Source organism: Rhinoraja longicauda, chromosome 12 (genome assembly GCF_053455715.1).
Source record: "Rhinoraja longicauda isolate Sanriku21f chromosome 12, sRhiLon1.1, whole genome shotgun sequence".
NCBI classification, from domain to species: domain Eukaryota; kingdom Metazoa; phylum Chordata; class Chondrichthyes; order Rajiformes; family Arhynchobatidae; genus Rhinoraja; species Rhinoraja longicauda.
In genome coordinates, this window is record NC_135964.1 from 36093503 (window position 1) to 36117607 (window position 24105).

Here is a 24105-nt window from a genome sequence, read left to right on the forward strand (position 1 = left end):
CATGATCATATTGAATGGCGGTGCAGGCTCGAAGGGCCGAATGGCCTACTCCTGCACCTATTTTCTATGTTTCTATGTTTCTTGGTATTGAATAAAAGAACAATGGTCATCAAATGTATGACTAAGTTATGAAGAAAGAGTTGATATATGTGACTCGACTAAGCATACAGAAGTATTTGTTGAAGTAAATTTGCACAATAATTGATAACCAGCCCAAAAAGGTGGTAATTGGCTTTTCTGCTGTTTTATATTTTAACGCTGTCTTAATTAATTCTTCTGAGGCCCCCTCGGTCATGGCTGACCATGGGTGATGCATCCTAGTTGGCTGCTTGCTCCACACCTCGGAGTGATGTGTGGTCGGATGCAAGCCTGGGCGATGTCATATGAAGGACAGGCTGTTGCCCATGCAGCACGTCCCCCCTCTCCATGTCGCTGATTGATCCAAGAGCAGGAGCTGCCACAACGAGGTTGTAGACAATGACGAACTGCCTTCGGGACTCCGACTCCGGATTTTCTTGAGGTTTACTCCTGGAGCCTTTTCCATGATTGGATATGGCCACAAGGCAGTAGATGTTTTAGATCAGAGTTTTCCCTCTCCTCGATGGACTGCCTTCCCAGGCTGACGAGCCTCATCTCCCCAAGACTTGTGGGGGCGGGAGCGTCTACCTTCCCGTGCAGGTCTATGACAACTGCCCACTATTAATTAATTAATTAATTAATTAATTAATTAATATTGTTATATAATCTTGCACTTACATTTAATATTTAATCATTACAGTTCCACCACTGATTTTCTGGCACTCTTGGTTCCAGAGCTTTGTGCGTTTATCCAGCTGGCCAAGGAAGTCGGCTATGGGGATAGAGTTGCTGGCTCCAGCTGGGCTGGAGTTCCAGAGTCCTGGCTTCAGCTTGCAAATTCAACCCACCGATCAGCCATGGAAGTCCTGATGAGGTTGAGATTGGCTGCCTTGCCCAGCCTGGGTGCCACATTTTTGGGGAGACTTCCAGGGCAGGGGGATTTCTCGTGGAACCCCTAGCATCCTCCAGCAGCCGAATTGACAAATTGGCCATGGAAGTTCCGATGAGGTCAAGATTGGCTGCCTTGCCCAGCCTAGGTGCCACATTTTTGGGGACTTGACAAATTGCAATTACTGACTGTTTTGCGGAAAAATGTGAGGCAAAATCAGAATGGCGGAAACAAAATAAGAAAGCGGAAATTTTCTGCCAAATTTGGAAGGGTTGGGAGGGGTGCATCAGCGTGGCTCAGCAGTGTATGGAGGGATATGGATCATGTGTAGGCTGATGAGATTAGTTTATCTTGGCATTATGTTCAACGCAGACATTGTGGGCCAAAGGGTCTGTTCCTGTGCTGTACTATTCTATGTTCTATATTTTCAGATTCAGCACTGAAAATTTTAAAAAGCCGATCATCATTAATAAATCCTTAATTTGTTTATTATAAGTTACTTTTGCGATGAACAAGCTGGACGAATCCAAGCCTAGTAGTTTACTTGCAAAGCATTTCAGAGAGGAAATTTATTTTTTTCTCCTTGTGTTACTTGGTCGACTATTTTAAACATTCGTTTCCAGCTTTGGTTTAACATCAAGAAAACATACGTAATGTATTTAAATTACGCAAAATTATCCCTATCAATACAAATAACTCATCCAAGAAATGCATAGAGTTGAAATGCACTGTGAATACATAGTGGGTTTTTTATTGCTAGGTTTTATTTAATCAAGGCTTGAAGGAGTTGTCAGATTACTCAGAACACAGACTCATTATTTCCCAAATGTTGTGGATATGACAATCTAAAAATAAGATGTATTAAAAATTCTATCAACAATTATATGGATTATTCCTGTAATTGGAATCACAATTTAAAAGCAGTTATTTTCCTTGTTGATAATACTTCACAATTCTGGCACTTAAACACACTGCTCATCACCACAATAAATTATTTTTTCATTAGACAGTGAGCCAATGTTCAGCAGCAAACCAGTTTGCAGTTAATTAAAATTCTAAACCAATAATATATGTTCAAAATGCTTTGATTGGGTTAATTGCACCTACTGCAGCTCTATTGTCAGTCATATGGTCAAGTATGGGAGGAGTTGTCTGATTTTTCAGAACATAGACTAGTTATTCCCTACATTTGGTGGATATGCCCATCAAAGTATAAAGAAATTGGATTTACATAGAACAGTACAGCACTGGATTAGTACAGGTGTCAGCGGCTATGGGGAGAGGGGAGGAGAATGGGGTTAGGAGGGAGAGATAGATCAGCCATGATTGAATGGCAGAGTAGACTTGATGGGCCAAATGGCCTCATTCTACTATGCCTTATGACCTTATGGAACAGGCCCTTTGGCCCACAATATCTGTGGCAAACATGATGCCAAGATAAATTCTTATCTGCCTGCACATGACCCACATTCCTCGATTCCCTGCATATCAATGTGCCTATCCAAAAGCTTCTTAAACGTCACTTTCATATCTGCCTCCACCACCACCCATGGCAGCATGTTCCAGGGCACCCACCATCCTCTGTGTAAAATCTTGCCCCACAAATCTCCTTTAAACTTTGCCAGCAGGGGGTTCCAGAATGTACTTTTTGCTTGAGGAGTATACATTATTGTACAATGACCCATATTAAAATCCACCTTCCACCCATGAACCAGTTGCCTTTATTTAATCTCTTACATTTATCTTACATTTTACATGATGCAACAGAGAAATACTGAATTATCTTACATTTTACATGATGTGACAGAGAAATAGATTTCATTTTCCATCTCCTTTCTAAAGGTTCGTCCTATTCTGAGGCTATGGTCTCTGATCCTAAACTCTCCCACTAGTGGAAACATCCCACTCCACATCCACTCTACCCAGGTCTTTCACTATTCGGTAGGTTTCAATCCTTCTGAACTCCAGTGAGTATAGGCCCAGTGCCGTCAAACGCTCATCATATGTTAACCCAATCATTCATGGGATCATTCTCGTAAACATCCTCTGGACCCTCTCCAACTCCAGCACATCCAGATATGGGACTCAAAACTGCTCACAATACTCCAAATGTGGTCTGACCAGTTGCCTTATAAAACATCAGCATTACATCCTTGTTTTTATATTCTAGTCCTCTTGAAATAAATGCTAGCATTGCATTTGCCTTCCTTACTACCGATTTTACTTGCAAATTAACTTTTTGGGAATCCTGCACAAGCACTCCCATGTCCCTTTGCACCTCCAATTTCTGAATTCTCTCCCCATTTAGAAAATTGTCTACACCTTTATTCCTACTACCAAAATGCATGACTCCACACTTTACTACACTATATTCCATCTGCCACTTCTTTGCCCACTCTCCCAACCTGTCCAAGTCCTTCTGCAGAGTTCTAGCTTTCCCTACACCAATTGCCCCTCTACCTATCTTCGTTTAATCTGCAAACTTGGCCACAAAGCCTTCAATTCCATCATCCAAATCATTAATGTACAATGTGAAGAGTAGTGGCCCCAGCAAAGGACCCCCTGTGAACGCCACTAGTCACTAGCAGCCCACCAGAAAAAGCCCCTTTAAGCCCTCCACTCTTTGCCTTCTGCCACCTCAGAGGGTAAGGAATGATCATTGCTAAATATATTCAAGGCTGAAATCAATGGGACATGAGGGAATCAAGGAAAGTGGGAAAGGTTGAGAAATGAGCAAGAATCTGACCTGTTACTGAATAGCAGTGGACAACTGAGGAATCAGATGCTGAAGGAGGCTATATGTTACTCATTTTATTACTTTCAATATTTTTTTTGTAATCAATTATCAAATGGTTTAACTGAGTGTTTGTCCAGGAGAAGAACCAGCCATTCAGTTCAAATGGAAGCACATTGTTTCATCCTGTGCATGTTATTTAATTCCAGGAAACTATATAAGATCAGCATAACTATTCACAATATGACTGCAGGATCTGACAGGTAAACAGGTGTGGTGATTTTGGACAGAGAAAAGGAGTAAAGCAAAACTAAATATAGTGACTAAAACATAGTTTAACATAGGTTAGCAATTATTTATTACTGTCTACTATGATTTAGCAAGCTGTGCGAAAATATAATTTTCTACAAATTATGGTCAGTCTATCAGGCTTCAAATAATGTTCTCATATATAGACTATCATGAGGTCTGGTGTAGTGTTACCTTCATAGAGACACATGATATAGAAAAATCAGAGACTGTATGTAAAATAATTTGTTCAGTGGTTCAATTGAACCAATGTTGAATGATTGATCCAGATTGTGTTACAGAACCATCAAGGGTTATCCCAAAAAGCTTACATTGGAACTTTTTCCAAATATCATCTTAAAATGTAATTAACCATTAGATAATTTACTTAATTACCTGAGCCAAGAATTTCAAATGCTACGAGGTTCTATCTATTTCTTATAAATCTTTATTGATTGGCTCTTATATTTTTTCCCACTGCTCATACTAACACAAATTACATCAATTGTTCCTTCACACTGGAGTAAACATCAAGCTGTATTCAAAAGTTGAATGTAAATTAAGTATTAAAACATGAAATCAGGGATTCTCAAAACATGATTATTTGCAACTTGCGGTACAGGGCACAGCTGGTAGAGGGCAGCATAGTGGCTCAGCTGGTAGAACTGCTGCCTCACAATGCTACAGACCCGGAGGTATCACAAAATGCTGGAGTAACTCAGTGGGTCAAGCAGCATCTCAATAGAGAAGGAATGGGTGACGTTTCGGGTGGAGAAGGGTCTCGACCCGAAACGTCACCCATTCCTTCTCTCCTGAGATGGTTACTCCAGCATTTTGTGATACCTTTGATTTGTACCAGCATCTGCAGTTATTTTCCGACACGCTACAGACCCGGGTTCAATCCTGACCTCGGGTGCTGTCTACGTGGAGTTGTGTGTTCTTTGTGACTGCATGGGTTTCCTCAGGGAGCTCCGGTTTACTCCCACATCCTAAAGACGTGCGTTTGTGGAATAATTGAGCTCTGTAAATTGACCCTAGTGTGTAGGTAGTGGATGAGAAAGTGATATCACATAGGACCAGTGTGAATGGGTGATCTATGGTCAACAGTGGGCTGAAGGGCATGTTTCCATACTGTATCTCTAAACTAAACGAAACCATTCCAAGTTTGTTGATGTCTAAAACTAAGTTTGGTCTTCCCCTCTTTCACAGATGCCCTCGCTCAACCTCACTGCCACCAATTGTAAGGATTATAGAGTGGAACACCTAATCAATGGGACGTGAGCAATTAGTCATCACATATTAATGTCTATTGCTTTGTTGGACAGGTTGAGATTGTGGGGGACAGATACATTCATGAAATTGCCGTTCAATTTTCTTCAATCATTCATTACAATCTTATCCTTCTCTCAGGTACTTGCCTGCTTTAGATAAGCTGAATGCATCTTCTGCAATATGGCATTCTTCTGGTATTTGTTTCGAAGTTGCATTTCTGCTTAGAGTTAAATCTGTAAAATAAATGTAAATGTTATTACAGTTTGTCTATCACATTCCCTCTGCCCTACCAGGCAATTCTATTCCTTATTTTGTGTCCTTCATGTAACAAGACAAGATCCCTAGCCATTTGATGGAAATTATTATGATTTGTGCTGATAAGTTAGCTTCTCTTTTTTTTTCTCAGTCCAGGATGCCTCCTCGTGTTGTACAGGAAAATAAATGAAATTGTGGAAAATGCACTAAATAGTAATTTTGATTGGTTTAACACAAAGATGCTAGATTTTATTCTTCTAAAATTTTACCTGGTCTACTTTCTCCCATGATAAATAGGACTCTCAATCATAACATTTCTGGTGCATGAATTTGATTAATGGATGACGAGTTCGGAATTTCATAAAAAATACATCTTACTTTAACAGGTTAATTTGCTATTTTTAGTTAAACTATTTTCCATATTTTGGTCTAAGTAGAAGATCTTGTGTGCATTCCACCCTGGTTAATTGCCTTACTTGGTTCAACAAAGTTGAAGTGCCCATCATACTTAGAAATCAAGTAAAATCTCTCTCAGATATCTTAGCAAACTATCAAACCTGACAAATCTTGGAATTTCTGGGCTCTTTGTCTGACCCGTGTGGATAAGGTGACCTTAACTAAGCTGCTGTAGGGAAATAAATCAGTGCTATAAACCACTTCTGAAGATCACATGCAGGCACCCATGTGAGAGTGCTAAAGATGATACCCACTTGATCAGACAGTAGGTGACATACATCACCCAGGCTCATAAGTGAAGAGAGATTCTCAAACAAACATGCAAAAGAGCAGAGGTAGAAGAGAAAATGCGTTGAAAAATGTAGAGAAAAATTAAACTAAGAAATTGTCCCAATTGTCTCCTGAAGTCAGTGAGTTGAGAAACAATAAAAAAATTCTAGGGTTCTAATCCTGGCATTCGTGACTGATCTAAGTCAAATTGATACATTCGCTTTGATGTTCTTTAATTGGGAAAAGAATGATCGAGAAAAAGGTGAGGGTTGGGGTGTTGGAAAGGTCGGGAGCGCTGCAAGCGTCTCTTCAACATAATCATGATTTGAGGAAGGACACTATTGAGGCAGTGCAGCGTAGGTTCACGAGGTTAATCCCTGGGATGAGGAAAGACTGGGCTTGTATTCACTGGAGTTTAGAAGGATGAGAGGGGATCATATAGAGACGTATAAAAGTTATAAAAGGACTGGACAAGCTAGATGCGGGAAAAATGTTCCCAATGTTAGGGGGGGGTCCAGAACGAGGGGCCACAGTCTAAGAATAAAGGGGAGGCCATTTAAAACTGAGGTGAGAAGAAACTTTTCACCCAGAGAGTTGTGAATTTGTGGAATTCTCTGCCACAGAAGGCAGTGGAGGCCAATTTACTGGATGAATTTAAAAGAGAATTAGATAGAGCTCCAAGGGCTAGAGGAATCAAGGGAAATGGGGAGTAGGCAGACACACAGGTTACTGATTGTGGATGATCAGCCATGATCACAATGAATGATGGTGCTGGCTCGAAGGGCAAAATGGCCTCCTCCTACACCTATTTTCTATGTTTCTATGTATGTTTCTATGAAGAATTACATGTAGGTCATACTTGTGGCTGAGATTATTTTAGGATAAAGACCAGAGAGTTACAAATCCAAAAACATTTCCTACAAAGCAGAGCAAATTGTGCTTCACAGCTCCAGCTACTCAGGTTCATTCCTGACCTCAGATGCTCTTTATGTGGAGTTAACATTGGTGAGTTGCTTTTAAATACTCCAGTTTCCTTCTACACCTCAAAGATACACGGATGGGAAATTAGTTGGCCACTGCAAATTGCTCCTGCTGGAGGTGGGAGTGAGGAAAAATAAGGAAGAGTCAATGGGGAAGAGAGGATTATAAGCATATTAGAGGAAGAATAGGAAGGATGGAAACGTCCTGAGAGACTGTATGAAAAATGAAACTTAATATGTAAATACATTCAATAGCTGGTCCTCATATGTAACTTTCATGGTACAAAGGTGAAATGTGTCCCAATTTGAAGTATCACTATAGACAAACTTACTGACATCAAAATCAACCTCTTCCCCACACAGAAAAATTAACCTGTTTATATTCAATTGACATAACAAAAGTTGAGTTAAATTGTTCTCTGGATCTTAATTCAAAGTCAATATGGATCAATTGATGTTGCTTTGAACTGGTGACACACAAAGGATTGTGCTAAATATTGCTGTGAGACCCTTCACTGAGTTTGTTGAATTTCTAAAGACTGACTTTAGTTTTTATATTTATTTGCTCAGAACTAGGTCACAAAAACCACCAACAATTTGACATTAACCCTCTGCCGAGTTCTTTCTGATCTGTAAAATAATGGCAGCTACCTTATCTTGTTATTATGTCCTCTTGCAAGAGACTCCCCGAACAGTCGAAACACCTCAAGGTTATTCACCCTTACAATCTTATATATTTCAAAGAGATCAACCCTCATTCCTCTCAACTGTTTTACTATGTGCTCTGTTTCCTCCATGGGATCCTCCACAAGAAAGTCTAACCCACCGATACTTGTTCCCTGTGAGGTGGTGGATCAATAAAATTACACAAAATCAAAATAGACATTGCACAATAGCGCTGAAAGAATTTTAAATGTTTGTACCTGGCTTGTCCTTGAAGAAGTGCAGTTCTGGTGGCTGAAGGGAACTGGCAGGTAACGTGGCAGGCAGTGATTCAGCTGCAACATTCTCCTGTTTTTTGTTGAAACAAAAAATTGTAACACTCACTGCTTTCTTGCCACAATCCCAACAAAATCATGCAGAGATCCCAATAACAAGTCAAATCCTACTGGAAAGATATTGCCTGGTTTAGAAGCACATCCAGAAAAATGAACATAAAGGGGGAAAAAAAGTAGCAAGGGAAAAAAAAGGCCCTTTTCCCAGACTCTAATTCTGAAGAAAGGTCTCGACCTGAAACATCATCTATTCCTTTTCTCCAGAGATGCAGTCTGAGTCACTCCAGCTTTTTGTGTCTATCTTAGCATAAATTAATACCAGTTTATTATTCTGGCTTTCGGTACAGTTCAACATACAACAGAGGACAGAATAAGCCAGGATCCTCCAGTGCTTACTTCATCAAGGAAAAAGATCCAATAATGTTCAATAAAAAATAGTACATGTATTCAGTATCTGCAAGATGCCTCAAAGCATTTCACACATAATTATCCTAGTGGTAAGCAAGGTGATAGCGAATGTATATACGCACATTAGTTTTTTGTCGTAATGGGTGAAACTGGGATCAGGATCCCTTTTCAGCACGTGACAACCTCCTGCTACTCATATGCAGATTAAGATACAGGAGATAGGCAGACGGTAAAGGCCAACAATCTGTCACTGGATCCTCTTCCTCCTACAGCAAACAACAAACTAGCGAGGGGAGTGACAAGAAATGACTGCTTTTTTAAAAAGGAAATTGTTTATCTGATCCCAATAGGTTTAATTACAGGAAGTTGAACAAAAAAAAGGTTCAAATTTTATTCAAAATCAATAAGTTAAATAATTGAATAAATATAACAAACTTAGATTAAATGACTAATTGTCAAAATAAACCAAGGCATCAAATGGTTTAAAGTTATGATGTATCAGCCATCAAATACACCAGGCCACAAATGCAGCATGATTGGGAGACAAATATTCTTAGCTTTAGATCTCTTAAAAGGAGCAGATGTAGGGGGAAAAAAAAGCAGGGTTAACAGTTTTGAAACCAGGCGTAATTTGACAGATTGAGGTAAAGAAGGAAATTTCCACAAGACTCAACCTCGTCATAGGAGTAAGTTAGGAAGGAAGAACTGACAACCTGTAGAGGAATTACTTGAAAATGCAACACTGAATCTGTAAAGAAGCATTACTCTCATGCTGTAGTTATGCTGTGTGAAAGGTCCAAACATATTGCAGTGAAATGGATGGAGGATCATATGGAATTATACTGTCTGTCTAATTCTTTTGATGCCACATTGACAATTGTGCTCCCAGCCATCTCTTCATGGAAACAATACAGGGCAGTAATGTGCACTGTTTTCAAGGCTGTGATTGAGGTGGCCATAAAATATGTGTAACCATTACCTACCATTTAAATCCGCATCCTCGTACTTTCAGTTATATCTGCCAATATTTATGGCTTCTGCCACCACTTCCCCAAACTTTAAAAAAAGATTGCTTACAAACATTTGCAGACTTGCAAGGCAGTAAGATTGAAAACAATGGCTCCATTTCTCTGGAATTTTGGAACTCATTTGTGCAGTAATGTTCCATTGACTCCCTCCCTTCTGGTACAACATACTGGCATTTACCATAATCAGTTATTCGACTATAAAAACATTAAACTCTAGTCCAAATGTCAACCCTATGTACAAACACATTGAATCCTTTGTATTGCTATTCTGTGAAGGAGAAGCCTGGCCCAATTTCTCGTATCTTAGCTGAAGGAACAATGGGTAATTGCAGCACCTTTGCCTTGATCTTATCAGAGGTCAGCACAGAACAACCTGTGTAAGAAGGAACTGCAGATGCTGGTTTAAACCGATGATAAGACACAAAAAACTGGAGTAACTCAGCGGGACAGGCAGCATCTCTGCAGAGAAGGAATGGGTGACGTTTCGGGTCGAGATCCTTCTTCGGACGTTCCTCACAGCCTCAAGATTACACTAAGTCATTGGGAAAGGTTTTACATGTACCTTGAAATTTGCACTTCACTTACTAAATCAGCCAGGGCAAAGCTGTGTCAAAATGATTCAAAGACTTTTGTGCGGGAGGAAGGCATTTTGTGAGTTCCCACTGCCTGAGAAAGGATACATCAAGAGGAAGGGTCAATGTGCAAATAAAAGGCTGGTTCTGCTTTTTGGCTTTCACTTTCATGTTTATCTTGTGCAAGCTTGTTGCCAAGTGTGGCTGTTAGCTGCAGACATTTAGTTGGGGAGAAATGAAAACACTTGTCTGAACCTGAGTATCCATTGTGTTTGTGTAATTACCACAAGTGTGATGTTTGACATGCTCTCTTGGAGGCATGTACATGAAACTTGCTGCCTTTGAAAATGTAATTAATCTAAGTCTTGTATTTTTAATCTGCAGTATGGAAAAGCTTTTGACATCACCCGTCTCGGTACTCTGCAAGAGTTAGTTATTTTTCACATGAAGGAAAATAAAATAAATGATCAGAATACAAGGAACTGCCAATGCTGGTTTGCAAAAGAAGACACAAAGTGCTGGGGTAACTCAGCAGGCCAGGCAGCATCTTTGGAGAACATGAACAGGTTACATTTCAGGTCGGGATGATTCTTCAGACTGATAGTGGTGGGGAGAAAGGGGGAGGGCGACAGCTGGAAGTGAGGAGGGGCAGGACAAAGCCTGGCGCATGATAGGTGGATACAGGTGTGGGTGGGTTTGTGATAAAACCATAAGGCATAGGAGTGGAATTAGGCCATTTGGATCATCAAGTCTGCTTGCATTACATTGATTCCATTTGCCACTTGTTTGCCCATTCTCTCAGCCTGTGCAAGTCCTTCTGCAAAGTCCCTGTTTCCTCAACACTATCTGCCCCTCCACCTATCTTTGTATCTACTGCAAACTTGACTACAAAGCTATCAACTCCATTAGACAAACAAAGACCCACCTGATTACACAGTTGCCTGTCCAATCATCTCATTTGCTGCATATACGGTCTTCGGTGACCTTGAATAATTATTTTAATATGATTTCATGACAGAATTCTGAACTACTATTCATAGAATAATCACATTTATGTATTTTTTTGGAAGGGTACATCAAGGATTCTGCCCCAAGAGATGAGCAAAATGCACGTAAAAGCGCTTTTGGATTTTCCAAATCTTCCAAGTAAGAAAAATGTCCATGAATTACATCAAACATACATTTAATGACATTCTAAGCATTTGATCTTGCTCGCCGCAGTTTGGAGACTTCTTCAAGTGTCTAAAAGGCTAAAGGGCCTGTCCCACTTAGGCGATTTTTTAGGTGACTGCTGTTGACTGTCATAGTCGTCGCAGGTCACCGAAAAACTGACGACTGGACCCCCCTACGGCAATGTTTACGACAAGCTTCAACAACCTACCACCTAGTCGACGTCAAGCTACGGCAAGCTACCGACAACCAATGACCCAATCGTCGCGAGTAGGACGTCCACCCACGACAACCTAGGACCACACAGGCAACAACCTACGACAACCGAGGTCAACCTACGTCCTCCCGCAACAAGCTACGACAATCTACGACCCTGTTGGCGACAACTGAAGACAACTAAAGACAATTCACGTCATTTTGGCCTTCGGATTTGACGCCGGTAACTGTCGCCAGTTGACGTAGGTTGACGTCGCCAATGGAATTCACCGAAGTCAGCACCGGCGACAACCTACATTGCCTGGCGACAACCTAAGACAGCACCTACGCCAGGAGATGTCAAACTCACTGTCGCCAAAATATTTTCAACATTCTGATAATTCAGTGGCGACCAGAAAGGCGCTACGACTCTTTGGCGACTACTCACGACCATACAGGCGACACCCCGGCGACCGTGTGGCGACAGCCTAGTCGCCTGTAGTCGCCTAAAAATCGCCTGTGGGACAGGGGTTTAAGAAGCCCTGGCTGTAATTCACAACACTGCTGATCACAAAGTTCTACTCCACTGCAGATGATTAATAGCCATCTTCTGTATCTGGGGCATTTTTTTCTCACAGTAGAGGAGGTTAAAAATAGCATAACTGCCTGGTACTGGGTCCTTCTAATATACTACAGGGAGAAATGCAGTACACACATATAATCAAACAAGCAGAAGTTTTAAGATTTGCAATGGCAACAATTTTCACTTTGCCTTGTATTAGCTAGACAAAAAGCAAATATTTCACTGGCTGACAGGCTTCCCCAGTGGGCATTGTTATTTTTAGTATCGACAATATTTAAAGAACTGACATCTTCAATGTTCAGGTAGACACAAAAAGCTGGAGTAACTCAGCGGGACAGGCAGCATTTCTGGAGAGAAGGAATGGGTGATGTTTCGGGTCGAGACCCTTCTTCAGACTGGTTAGGGTGATGTCTAACCACAGAAATATCACTTGCGTTGCTGCCATTATCAAGTAGCAGCGAAAACACCATCTAGAAGCAGCAATCTACATTAGTTGCACTATGGAAGGTCAGTAACAGCTATGGGGAAGAGAGTGGTTCACAGATGGCAACAACTAACATCTGTAACCATCACCAATGCCTTACCAAGAAATCATCGGAAAAACAGATAGGGTCTTTGAGTTATAATTAAAGCTTTGATTTGATGTACTAAGTTCAGTGGCACCGTCCAATTTTCCTATCCTTATGGACAGTGTGTGCAGAAGGAAATATCTGCACAATCCTAACTTCCAGAAGCTGTGGTTATGTTGAGTTTATAATTAAATGTAGGCAAAACAAAGCAGAATACATGAAAGTTTGTTAACAGTTTTGCCAGGACCTCGGCACACTATCATAAATAATGTCAATCACAAATCTGGCTTAGGCTTGTGCCTTGCTTGATAGGTTCTCAAGAAATATGAGTGCAAAAACAAAACACTGAAAAGGCAGATGCCGACTGAATACAGAGTGAGCGAACAACCTATCTGGTATTTATTCACAAAATGCTGGAGTAACTCAGCAGGTCAGGCAGCATCTCAGGAGAGAAGGAATGGTGACATTTCGGGTCGAGACCCTTCTTCAGACTGATGTCAGGGGGGCAGGGCAAAGGAAGGATATAGGCCCCCGTGACGTCAGTCTGAAGAAGGGTCTCGACCCGAAACAACACCCATTCCTTCTCTCCTGAGATGCTGCCTGACCTGCTGAGTTACTCCAGCATTTTGTGAATAAATACCTTCGATTTGTACCAGCATCTGCAGTTATTTTCTTACAACAACCTATCTGGCTCATCTTCTTTCAGCAAATGTAAATTCAAGGGCTAAATCTCAGAGCAAAACACCACAAAACTCACTCTTTTAACACTATTGTTACTTGGTAATGTAAAGAAAATCTCAGTTCAAAATGCAAAAACAAATACACCAAACATAGCAAAAAGAATAAACCATGATAAACAATACATTCAATAGACAATAGACAATAGGTGCAGGTGGAGGCCATTCGACCCTTCGAGCCAGCACCGCCATTCAATGTGATCATGGCTGATCACTCTCAATCAGTATCCCGTTCCTGCCTTCTCCCCATACCCCCTGACTCCGCTATCCTTAAGAGCTTTATCTAGCTCTCTCTTGAATGCATTCAGAGAATTGGCCTCCACTGCCTTCTGAGGCAGAGAATTCCACAGATTCACAACTCTCTGACTGAAAATGTTTTTCCTCATCTCAGTTCTAAATGGTCTACCCCTTATTCTTAAACTGTGGCCCCTTGTTCTGGACTCCCCCAACATTGGGAACATGTTTCCTGCCTCTAACGTGTCTAACCCCTTAATAATCTTATATGTTTCGATAAGATCTCCTCTCATTCTTCTAAATTCCAGTGTATACAAGCCTAGTCGCTCCAGTCTTTTAACATATGACAGTCCCGCCATTCCAGGAATTAACCTAGTAAACCTACGCTGCACGCTCTCAATAGCAAGAATATCCTTCCTCAAATTTGGAGACCAAAACTGCACACAGTACTCCAGGTGTGGTCTCACTAGGGCCCTGTACAACTGCAGAAGGACCTCTTTGCTCCTTTACTCAACTCCTCTTGTTATGAAGGCCAACATTCCATTGGCTTTCTTCACTGCCTGCTGTACCTGCATGCTTCCTTTCAGTGACTGATGCACTAGGACACCCAGATCTCGTTGTACGTCCCCTTTTCCTAACTTGACACCATTCAGATAATACTCTGCCTTCCTATTCTTACCACCAAAGTGGATAACCTCACACTAATCCACATTAAACTGCATCTGCCATGCATCCGCCCACTCACACAATCTGTCCAAGTCACCCTGCAACCTCATAGCATCTTCCCAACAGTTCACACTACCACCCAGCTTTGTATCATCTGCAAATTTGTTAATGGTACTTTTAATCCCTTCATCCAAGTCATTAATGTATATTGTAAATAGCTGCGGTCCCAGCACCGAGCCTTGCGGTACCCCACTAGTTACTGCCTGCCATTCTGAAAGGGACCCATTAATCCCCACTCTTTGCTTTCTGTCTGTCAACCAATTTTCTATCCATGTCAGCAATGCTTTGTGTGGAAGAAATTCTGACTCATTAATTTGATTGAGTTTTATTATACTTGGGGTTCAAGTCCATAGTTCTCTGTCTGGCAACATGGGTAGATAGGGTGGTAAAGAAGGCAACTGGCATGCTTACCTTCAGAGGTTCGGACACAGAATATACAAATTGTCAGGTTGTGGCAAGTTGACAAAAAAAGTGGTTAGACCACAATTGGGTAATTGCCTGGAGTTCTGATCATCACCCTATAGGGAGTAATTATGCTGGAGAGTACAGAAAAGAAAATGTTGCCTTGATTGGAGAACTTTAGTTATGAGTAGAAATTGGATAGGCTGGGTTTATTTTCTCTGGAGCAAACGAGTGCTGAGCGAGACCTGATTGAGATATAGACTGGGGTAGATAGTCAAGAATCTTTTTCCATAATACATAGAAACATAGAAAATAGGTGTAGGAGAAGGCCATTGGGCCATTCGAGTCAGCACCGTCATTCAATAGGATCATGGCTAATCAACTAAACGGAATTTCAAAACAAGCAGCTTTAGTTTTAAGGTGAGAGGAAGGAGTTTTGAGGGGAGAGTTTCTTTTATACAGAGCCAAGTTGATATCCGGAACGTACTGCCATAGAAGGTGGTGGAATCAGATACAATCATTACAATTAAGACAGGCACTGATTGGGCATGGGATAGAAGGATATGGACCTATTGCGGGCAAATGGGATTAGTGTTGATGGGGAAAAAGATCAGCCCTTTTCTGTGCTGTCCGACTCAATGCTTAGAAGACCAAGTCCAAGTGCCACTTCAGAGGTCTGAGAAGATCATCTCGGCTGAAAGTGCAGTGCAATACTGAAGGAAGTGCCGCACTATTGGAGTGAAGTCATAGAGTTACACATCCCTTCATTCTGACTCATCTTTGCCAACCAAGATGTCTATCTGAGAATATGCCATTTCCCTGCTTTTGGCCCATATCCGTCGAAACATTTCCATTCATCAACCCGTCCAAATATCCTTTAAACATCGTAATTGTACATGCGTCATCAGCTTCCTGATATATGGAATGTCAGTTCATTCCATACAGCCATGACCCTCTCTGCGAAAAAGTTGCCCACGTTACTTTAAAAATTTTCCCCACTCGTCTTAAATCTACACCCTCTAGTTTTAGACTCCCCCCCCCCCCACACACACACACCATGGGAAAATGACTGCAACCATCCACCTTTTTGTAAGAGTTTTTTGTAAATCTGTGCTGAATCTGCGGAATTCTTCGCCACAGAAGGCTGTGGAGGCCAAGTCAAGTCAAGTCAAGTCAATTTTATTTGTATAACACATTTAAAAACAACCCAAGTTGACCAAAGTGCTGTACATCTGATTAGGTTCCAATGGGGAAAAAAAATGAAACATACAGTAGCACGCAAACAGTTCACAGCGCCTCCTCAATGAGCCTCAAACGCTAGGGAGTAGAAATAGGTTTTGAGCAGTGGATATATTTAAGGCAGAGATAGAAAGATTCTTGATTAGTTTTGGTGTTAGAGGCTATGGGGAGAAGGCAGGAGAATGGGGTTAGGAGGGAGCAATAGATCAGCCATGATTAAATGGTGGAGTAGACTTGCTGGACCAAATGACCTAATTTTGCTCCTATCACTTATGATCTTATGGATACTGTCACAATTTTATATACCTCTGTAAGGTCACTCATCAACCTCATACACAACAGTGAAAACAGCTGCAGCCTATCCTGAATAACTCATTCTCTGCTCTCCTGGTAACATACTCGGGAATATTTTCAGCACCCGTTCCAGCTTAATGACATCCTTCCTACAGCTGGGCAATTGGAACTGTGTGGTCCGAGTGTGGTCTCACCAACAACTTGTGCAGTTGCAACATGACATCCTACCTACTGCACTGAATGCCCAGACCGATGAAGGAGAGCACGCTAAATGCCTTCTTCACCATCCCGTTTACCTGTGTCGCCTTTTTCAAGAAACTATGTACTTGTACCCTTTGGTCTCTTTATTCTACAGCATGCTACAGGCCCTAATATTTATTGTGCAAGTTCTGCTCTAGTTTAAGTTAACAAAATGTAACAACTCACACTTGTCAGTTAAATAATCAACTGGCATCCTTGGTCCACTTCCCTAATTCATTTTGATCCTGTTGTAATCTTACCTAACCATGTTCACTGTCCACTGCACCACCAATTTTGGTGATATCCACAAACTTAAAACCATGTCAACAACATGGTATTCAAATTGTTAATCAAGGTGACAAACAAGGACCCAGCACAGGTTCCTGTGGTGCACCACTGGTCATCAGTCTCCAATCTGAATAACAACCCATCACTAGTGACTCTTTCTGCCAAGCAATTTGTGTATCAATTGTCTAGCATACTGTGGATCCCATGTGATCTAAACAACCATGCGGGACTGTCAAAGGCCTTGATCAATTCCATGTAGACAATGTGCACCACCCTTCTTTCATCAAACCTAAAATAAAAGCACAACTGTTAGACATGATTTCCCATCCACAGAGTATGTCAACTATTCCTTATCAGTCTTGCCTTTTCAAATGCTGCCAGATCCTGTCCCTCAGAATCCCTTCCAGTAATTTTCCCACATGGATGTTTGGTTCACTTGCCTATCGTGCCCTCGCTTCTCCTTGCAAATTCTTCCCTCGATTCCCACAATATCCCTGGCTACACTTAGAAACATAGAAAATAGGTGCAGGAGGAGGCCATTTGGCCCTTCGAGCCAGCACCGCCATTCATTGTGATCATGGCTGATCATCTACAATCAATAACCTGTGCTTGCCTTCTCCTCATATCCCTTGATTCCACTAGCCCTTAGAGCTCTATCTAACTCTCTTTTAAATTCATCCAGTGAATTGGCCTCCACTAACTTCTGTTGCAAAGAATTCCACAAATTCACAACTCTCTGGGTGAAAACGTTCCTTCTCACATCAGTATTAAATGGCCTGCCCTTTATTCTTAGACTGTGTCCCCTGGTTCTGGACTCCCCCAACATTGGGAACATGTTGCATTGAAGAGAGAGTGGGGGAAAGGGGGGTGGTGGGGAAAGGGGGGGTGGGGGAGAGTAAGAGTGGGGCTGGGGGAGGAGAGAATGGGGGGGGTGGGGTGAAGAGAGAGTGGAGGAAAGGGGGGTGGTGGGGAAAGGGGAGGTGGGGGAGAGTGAGAGTGGCGGTGGGGGAGGAGAGAGTGGCGTCCTCAGACACACCCTCTCCCCTTCCCTGCCCCCCCCCCCCCCTCTACCAGGAATGGGCCCAACGGGCCCACTTTGTGGCGGCAGACACAAAGTCAAAGAAGATGGCCGCCGACAGGACGAACATGGGGCAGCGCCTTGCGACTGCTCTCCTGCTGCTGGCCGCCCGGGGTCAGGGTGAGTGGTTAGAAAGGTTGCCGGGTCCGGTATCCGCGCGTGCACAGTATGTTCAGCTCTTCTACACATAGTCAAGAACGGAGGCCCTGATATTGTGCTTCATTTGTTGTGGACTTATCAATGCATTGTTGCCAGTCTTCCCGTGGAGTGCCATCTTGCAGCGATTCCTCAAAATTTACTCGACCACATTGATCTTCATACGGATTGTGGGGTCAAGGTTGGATGGACAGGCAAGTAAGGAAAGTTCTTTCCTTAAATGTTCAAGTATTTTAAATTATTCCAAACCAAGTCTTAAAATAGTTGAAATTTACAATATATATATATATTTCTAAACGTTAGAAGCAATAGAGGAACGGGGAGGGTGCTAGACCAATGCAGGAGGGGTTTGGAGCTGATTTGGCTTGTGGTTCAAATGCAAGGGTTATTTGAGTATAATCTGAGTGGAATCTTGCTGTGCATTGCAGGGGAGGGGGATGTGGGGGTCTGACTGATTCTGGGGGACGGGGAGGGTGCTAGACCAATGCAGGAGGGGTTTAGAGCCGATTGGGGTTGGGGTTCAAATGCAAGGGTTATTTGTATAAACTGGGATCTTGCTGTGCATTGCAGGGGAGGGGGATGTGGGGGGTCTGATTGATTCTGAGGGAGGGGGAGTCTGGAAATAATTACATTTGTAATATTTATCTCTATATTACTACAATTCTCATTAATAATGTTAAAATTGTGTCTTTTTTTCATCAAACGCTGTCACAATGGGGACCCCAAATGAGCTCCCACTTGCCGGGCCCAGCAGCCGCGCCTGCGCAGTTGGGGACGGTTGCCGGGCCCGGTATTCGCGCGTGCGCAGTGGGGGGAGGGTTGCCGGGCCCCGTGGCAGCCTGCCTGCGCAGCAGCGCCAGGAGGATCGGCGCCTGTCCCGGCGTGCCCCGCGCCTGACTTTCCTCCAGTGGTGCAGCGCGGGAGGTCAAAGAAGATGGCCGCCGGCAGGACGAACATGGGGCAGCGCCTTGCGGCTGTTCTCCTGCTGCTGGCCGCCATGATGGCCACCTGGGGTTGGGGTGAATGGCTCTCTCTCCCCTTTCCAATCCCCCCTCGCCCGCCCCTAGCCCCAGGGGAGACTCCCCGGCCGCCACAGCCTTGGTTATACCCTGGGATCTTGCTGTGCACTTTTGGAATGGGGGAGAGGAGGGTGCTTGACCAATGCAGGAGAGGTTTGGACCCAACGGGTCCACGGGTCGTCTGGTTTCCCTTAATTCCTTTGCTTCCAAGAGCTTCACAATAGGTACAAATGAGAAATATTAAGGAACTGGGCCATCCCCCATGGCTCCATAAATAGCCAGCCACATTGACGCTTAAGAGGAATTTTTCTTTACCTGGCCACCCTTTTGCTTTTAATATATTTTGTAAATTCTCCAAGGATTCTCTTTTGTCTTATCTGCCAAAACTAAGTTGTGTCTTTTATACCCTCCTGATATTCCTCATAAATATACTGCCACATCTATTATGGATCATTTACCTGATCATGACATTATTGTGTTCATAAAAAGTGAAATAAGTGTTATTAATTTGAAAAGAGTAGCATTGACATGTCAATCACTTCTCTGGCCTCACCTCACTGTGGCTCCAGTTTGCCGATTGCTGTTGTAGTGGTTGAGATTCAATTGGCAAGTTGCCATGGGAACACAAACATACATCTTCATGCATCAATGCTGGAGGTACTAAAATAGAAATACCACCATTGCAGGTTAATGAAAGGATACCACAAATAATCACAATGTCTAATGTAATCAAGAAAGTGTATGGTTAATCAATTCTGCAAATTTCTAAAAACATGCTTTAGAAAAAACTCAGTGAAAGCTGTAGTTACATTGTCAGTTCCCTGCTGTTGTAAAAATGATTTTTTTAGCATGATATCTCTGAAGTCAAATTCAAACTTGAAGATAAGTTAACTTCATGTCCATCTCATTCTAGGTAAAGTATAAAAACAGACGTATAAAATGGGACAGACTTTGAATTTCCTGTGAAGTTTATAAATAGGTGCTAAATGTCACTTGGTCATTCCTAATATTGATAGACTAAAATCTGTGATTTTTTCAAAGAAGCAGGATGTATGTCATTTTATTTCAGGGCTGAAGTGACTTGCATTGTTCTAACAATGTGTAGTTTGCATTCAACACATTGTTGGAAGAAGAACCAGCCATCTAGATTCTCAGATACTTTGTTAGCTTGAGGTGAAAGTGTGAAGTTTTGCAATTTTATTTATGTGCTCATGGAACGTGGATGTCTAGGCCAGCATGTATTACCCATCCTAAACTGCTGTCTAACTGTGTGACCATGGCCAGTTCCGAAGACCGGGGTTCCGACCCAAAACGACACCTATTGCGGAGATGTTGCCCGACCTGCTGAGTTACTCCAGCATTTTGTATCTGGAGTCGCACAGGGACTAGACCAGTTAAAGACAGCAGATTTCCTTCAGGAAAACCAGACAGGTTTTTATGAAATCCAGTACATTCCGAATCATCAAAACTGGAACATGCATTTTTATGTGTAGGAAAGAACTGCACATTGCTGGTTTAAATCAAAGGTAGACACAAACTGCTGGAGTAACTCAATGGGACAGGCAGCATCTTTGGAGAGAAGGAATGGGTGACGTTTCGGCTCAAGACCCTTCTTCGGTCTTGACCTGAAATATCACCCATTCCTTCTCTCCAGAGATGCTGCCTGTCACGCTGTGTTACTCCAGCATTTTGTGTCGACATTCATTTTTATAATTTCTATGTAATTTACGTTCATGGATTAATCATTATCCATGTCATTACATGTCATGTAATAGTGTATTATTCATGACATGGATTAGCCAAACCTCCAGATTATTAGACCAGTAATTTAGCCCCTCTCCCACTGACCCACATGAACAGATTGGCTTTTCCATGGAATTGAAAACTAACCCTATATTGGCAGAATCAAGTCTATGGAGGGATGGAGAGGTTGGAATAGTGGGATTGAGGGAGTGAAAGGGAGAGGCACAGAAATAGGTCACTAATCTCATACATCAAGGGTATAAATAAGAGAAAAGAAAAGGGACACTCCACAGCCCACTTCATTCCAGGGAAAACGTCCAGCCCATCCAATCTCCCCCATTCAAGAGAGAGCTAGATAGAGCTCTTAAGGATTGCGGAGTCAGGGGGTATGGGGAGAAGGCAGGAACGGGGTACTGATTGAGAATGATCAGCCATGATCACATTGAATGGCGGTGCTGGCTCGAAGGGCCGAATGGCCTCCTCCTGCACCTATTGTCTATTGTCTATAACTCAAATCCTCTAATGCCGAAAATATACAATGGTGAATCTCCCCTAAACTCTCTCCCGTGGAATCACATGCTTCTTATAGCATAAAGATTAGAACTACACAGCACTCTATGTGTGGTCTAACCAGTGTATGTAAAGTTGCAACATAATGTCTTGACTTTAATGTTCACCAACCATATTTCTTCTTCACCACCATATCTACCAATGTTGCCCCTTTCATAGAACTATGGATTTGGACCTCTAGGTCTCTGTGTTCATCACCATCCCTTAGTTCTCTATCACTTTCTGTCTACATCCTACCGCTACATGACTTCCCAAATGCATGACCTTGCACTTTTTGGATTAAATTCCATCTCTAAAGACCTGCCTAACTCTCCAAATAATCTATATCCTCCTGTAGTCTTGGACAACTTTCCTTGCTAATCATAACACTGTTTGTATTGTCCACAAACTTCCTAATCACATCTTCTATATTCACATTTGAGTTATTTATATATATCATAAACAATGATGGTCCCAGCACCGATCCATTTAGTTCACAGTTAGAGATTTCCAATCAGAAAAGCATCCTTCCAACACTACCCTCTTCCTCCTATCACAAAGCCATTTTGGGAGTCAATAAGCCAGCTCATTTTGGATCCATGTGCTTAACCTTCTGGACCAGCCTACCATGTAGGACCTTGTCAAATGATTGATTGATTGATTGAAATACCATTGAAACAGGCACTTTGGCCTATCAACGTTATCTTACTTTCACATCCACTATGTACACACTAGAGGCAATTTATAGTGGCCAATTAACCACAAACACGCATGTCTTTGGGATGTAGAAGGGATGTAGAAGGACATCCGGAAGAAACCCATGCAGTCACAGGAAGAATATGCAAATACCACACAGGCAGCAGCTGAGGTCAGGATCGAACCTGGATCTTTGGCACTGGGAGGCAGTAGCTCTACCAGCTGCACTCTGTGTACCGCAATGTCTCCATGATATTTTTGAAACGGTATGATATTTTAAATAATGCATTTTTCATACTTTCCAATTTGTTGTTCTGCTTTTTGTTAAAGGTTAAAAAAATTGTAAGTATTTTTATTTCTTGCTTTCCTTGAGGAAAATGCCTTCAATCTGACTGGTCCTTCAGCCAACGTGCGACAAAGTCCCTGTTGGCAGAGATTTACTACAGGAGGTGCCAATGACAATGCCATAATACCCACTAAATCTTCACTGGCACAACCTCAAGGTCAGTGGCAAGCAGTACCCCCTCACCACTGACAGAATCATCTGAGTTCTGAAATATATGCATTAAAAAATTAGCATTCTAAATGTGAGAATGTAAAAGTTGCCACGACTCTGCTCATGCCTTTGTTGTTGAGAATTTGACAATCAACCTGCAGAAAAAAGTAGCAAACGTCATTCTATTGGTATGTTGCGCATGTGTATTTAAATTGCACTGCACTAAAACTTAATGGAATAATTCCATCACCCTTTGCTGCCATCAGCAGGGGAGCCCAACATTGCAGCACTGATTCCTCAGTCTAGTTTTTAGTGCTCTATTTCTCTCCCCTGCAAAGTGTGGCTCCCCTCTGGAAACATATTTTTCTCACCTTCACTCCTCTGTAGATATTCGGGAAGCAGGGTCTCGGGGAGTGTGGCCGGGAGTGAATAGCCGTTTTTCCTGGCAACGACTAGGTGAAAGGCAGCACAGAACTCGTATAGCGTTAAAGCTCCATCACAATCCACATCAGAGAGCTCCCTGTGGACATAATGGCTGTTAACCTTGAGGTCTAAATATCTTGCCTGCATCTTATGATAACTTTGAGAAGGTATCAACATTAAATTCACAGAAACATCAATCGATTTTCTTCTCAGAAAAGCTTCAAACTTAATCCTGTGCCACGTTTAAGTATTGACCTTGTAGAATATTTAACAATTTTGTTTTAGATACCAAATTTGGTTTAACAAAAAGGATTAAATGTTTAGCTCCCAGAAGTTCAATCACATCCATGTGTTCTGAAGATGCACAGGGCAAAATAGGACACAAGTAAATAAGATGCTGGAATCAATCAGCCAATCTATTCTTGCACACTTCCATATAGCGATCTCAAAAAAGGCTTTATTCCATCAGTAAAGTAAGTACCTCGACAAAACCATTAAAAAAAATCTCTGCGCAGAAAACCATGTGGCTGTGAATTTGGACTGGAAGTGCATCGACCTGTTCTTGCTTTAAAATTTTCAAATAGCATTATTGAAAATGGAAACAAATGCATTTTATTTGTTAATCCATGATCTTTCAAGTATGGCAAGGTATTACTTCCCAGTCAATAAAATCAAGCTATTCAGAATCTGAAACTAAAATATAACAAAACCTAGAAATTATCATATAAAAATGAACAGGAAAGAATGCAGGGAACCAACTTTATCATTTGAATCCTTTTCTCACCCATTGTGAATGTGTTTCTCACAAACTATCTGTAGGAGCCATTTTGCGTTTATTCGTTATTTTTCATATTATTATATTACTTTGTATCCTGCTGCATTATTTGGACACTAAGAGGTTAATATTATGCTTACATATACCACTGGGAGGTGCCATGGGCGGGACCAGATCATTAATATAACCTGCCTAACACTTACGTAATGCTTTAGTATGTGTGTGTGTGTGACGCCGAAGAACCTGCTGACAATAAGGTTAGCAAGAA

General features: G+C 41.9%; 1 protein-coding gene across 3 annotated transcripts in view; it reads right to left on the reverse strand.

Annotated features, from left to right (window-relative positions):
* Positions 1-24105, reverse strand: part of reps2 (RALBP1 associated Eps domain containing 2) — a 128539-nt gene that overhangs the window by 34913 nt on the left and 69521 nt on the right. For all 3 annotated transcript variants that reach the window (XM_078409486.1, XM_078409488.1, XM_078409485.1), the window contains exons 8-11: positions 23011-23159; positions 19709-19815; positions 8146-8233; positions 5408-5494 (exon numbers count right to left, since the gene is read on the reverse strand). In XM_078409486.1, coding sequence (XP_078265612.1) covers positions 5408-5494; positions 8146-8233; positions 19709-19815; positions 23011-23159 — 431 coding nt within the window. The remainder of the gene's footprint in view (positions 1-5407; positions 5495-8145; positions 8234-19708; positions 19816-23010; positions 23160-24105) is intronic.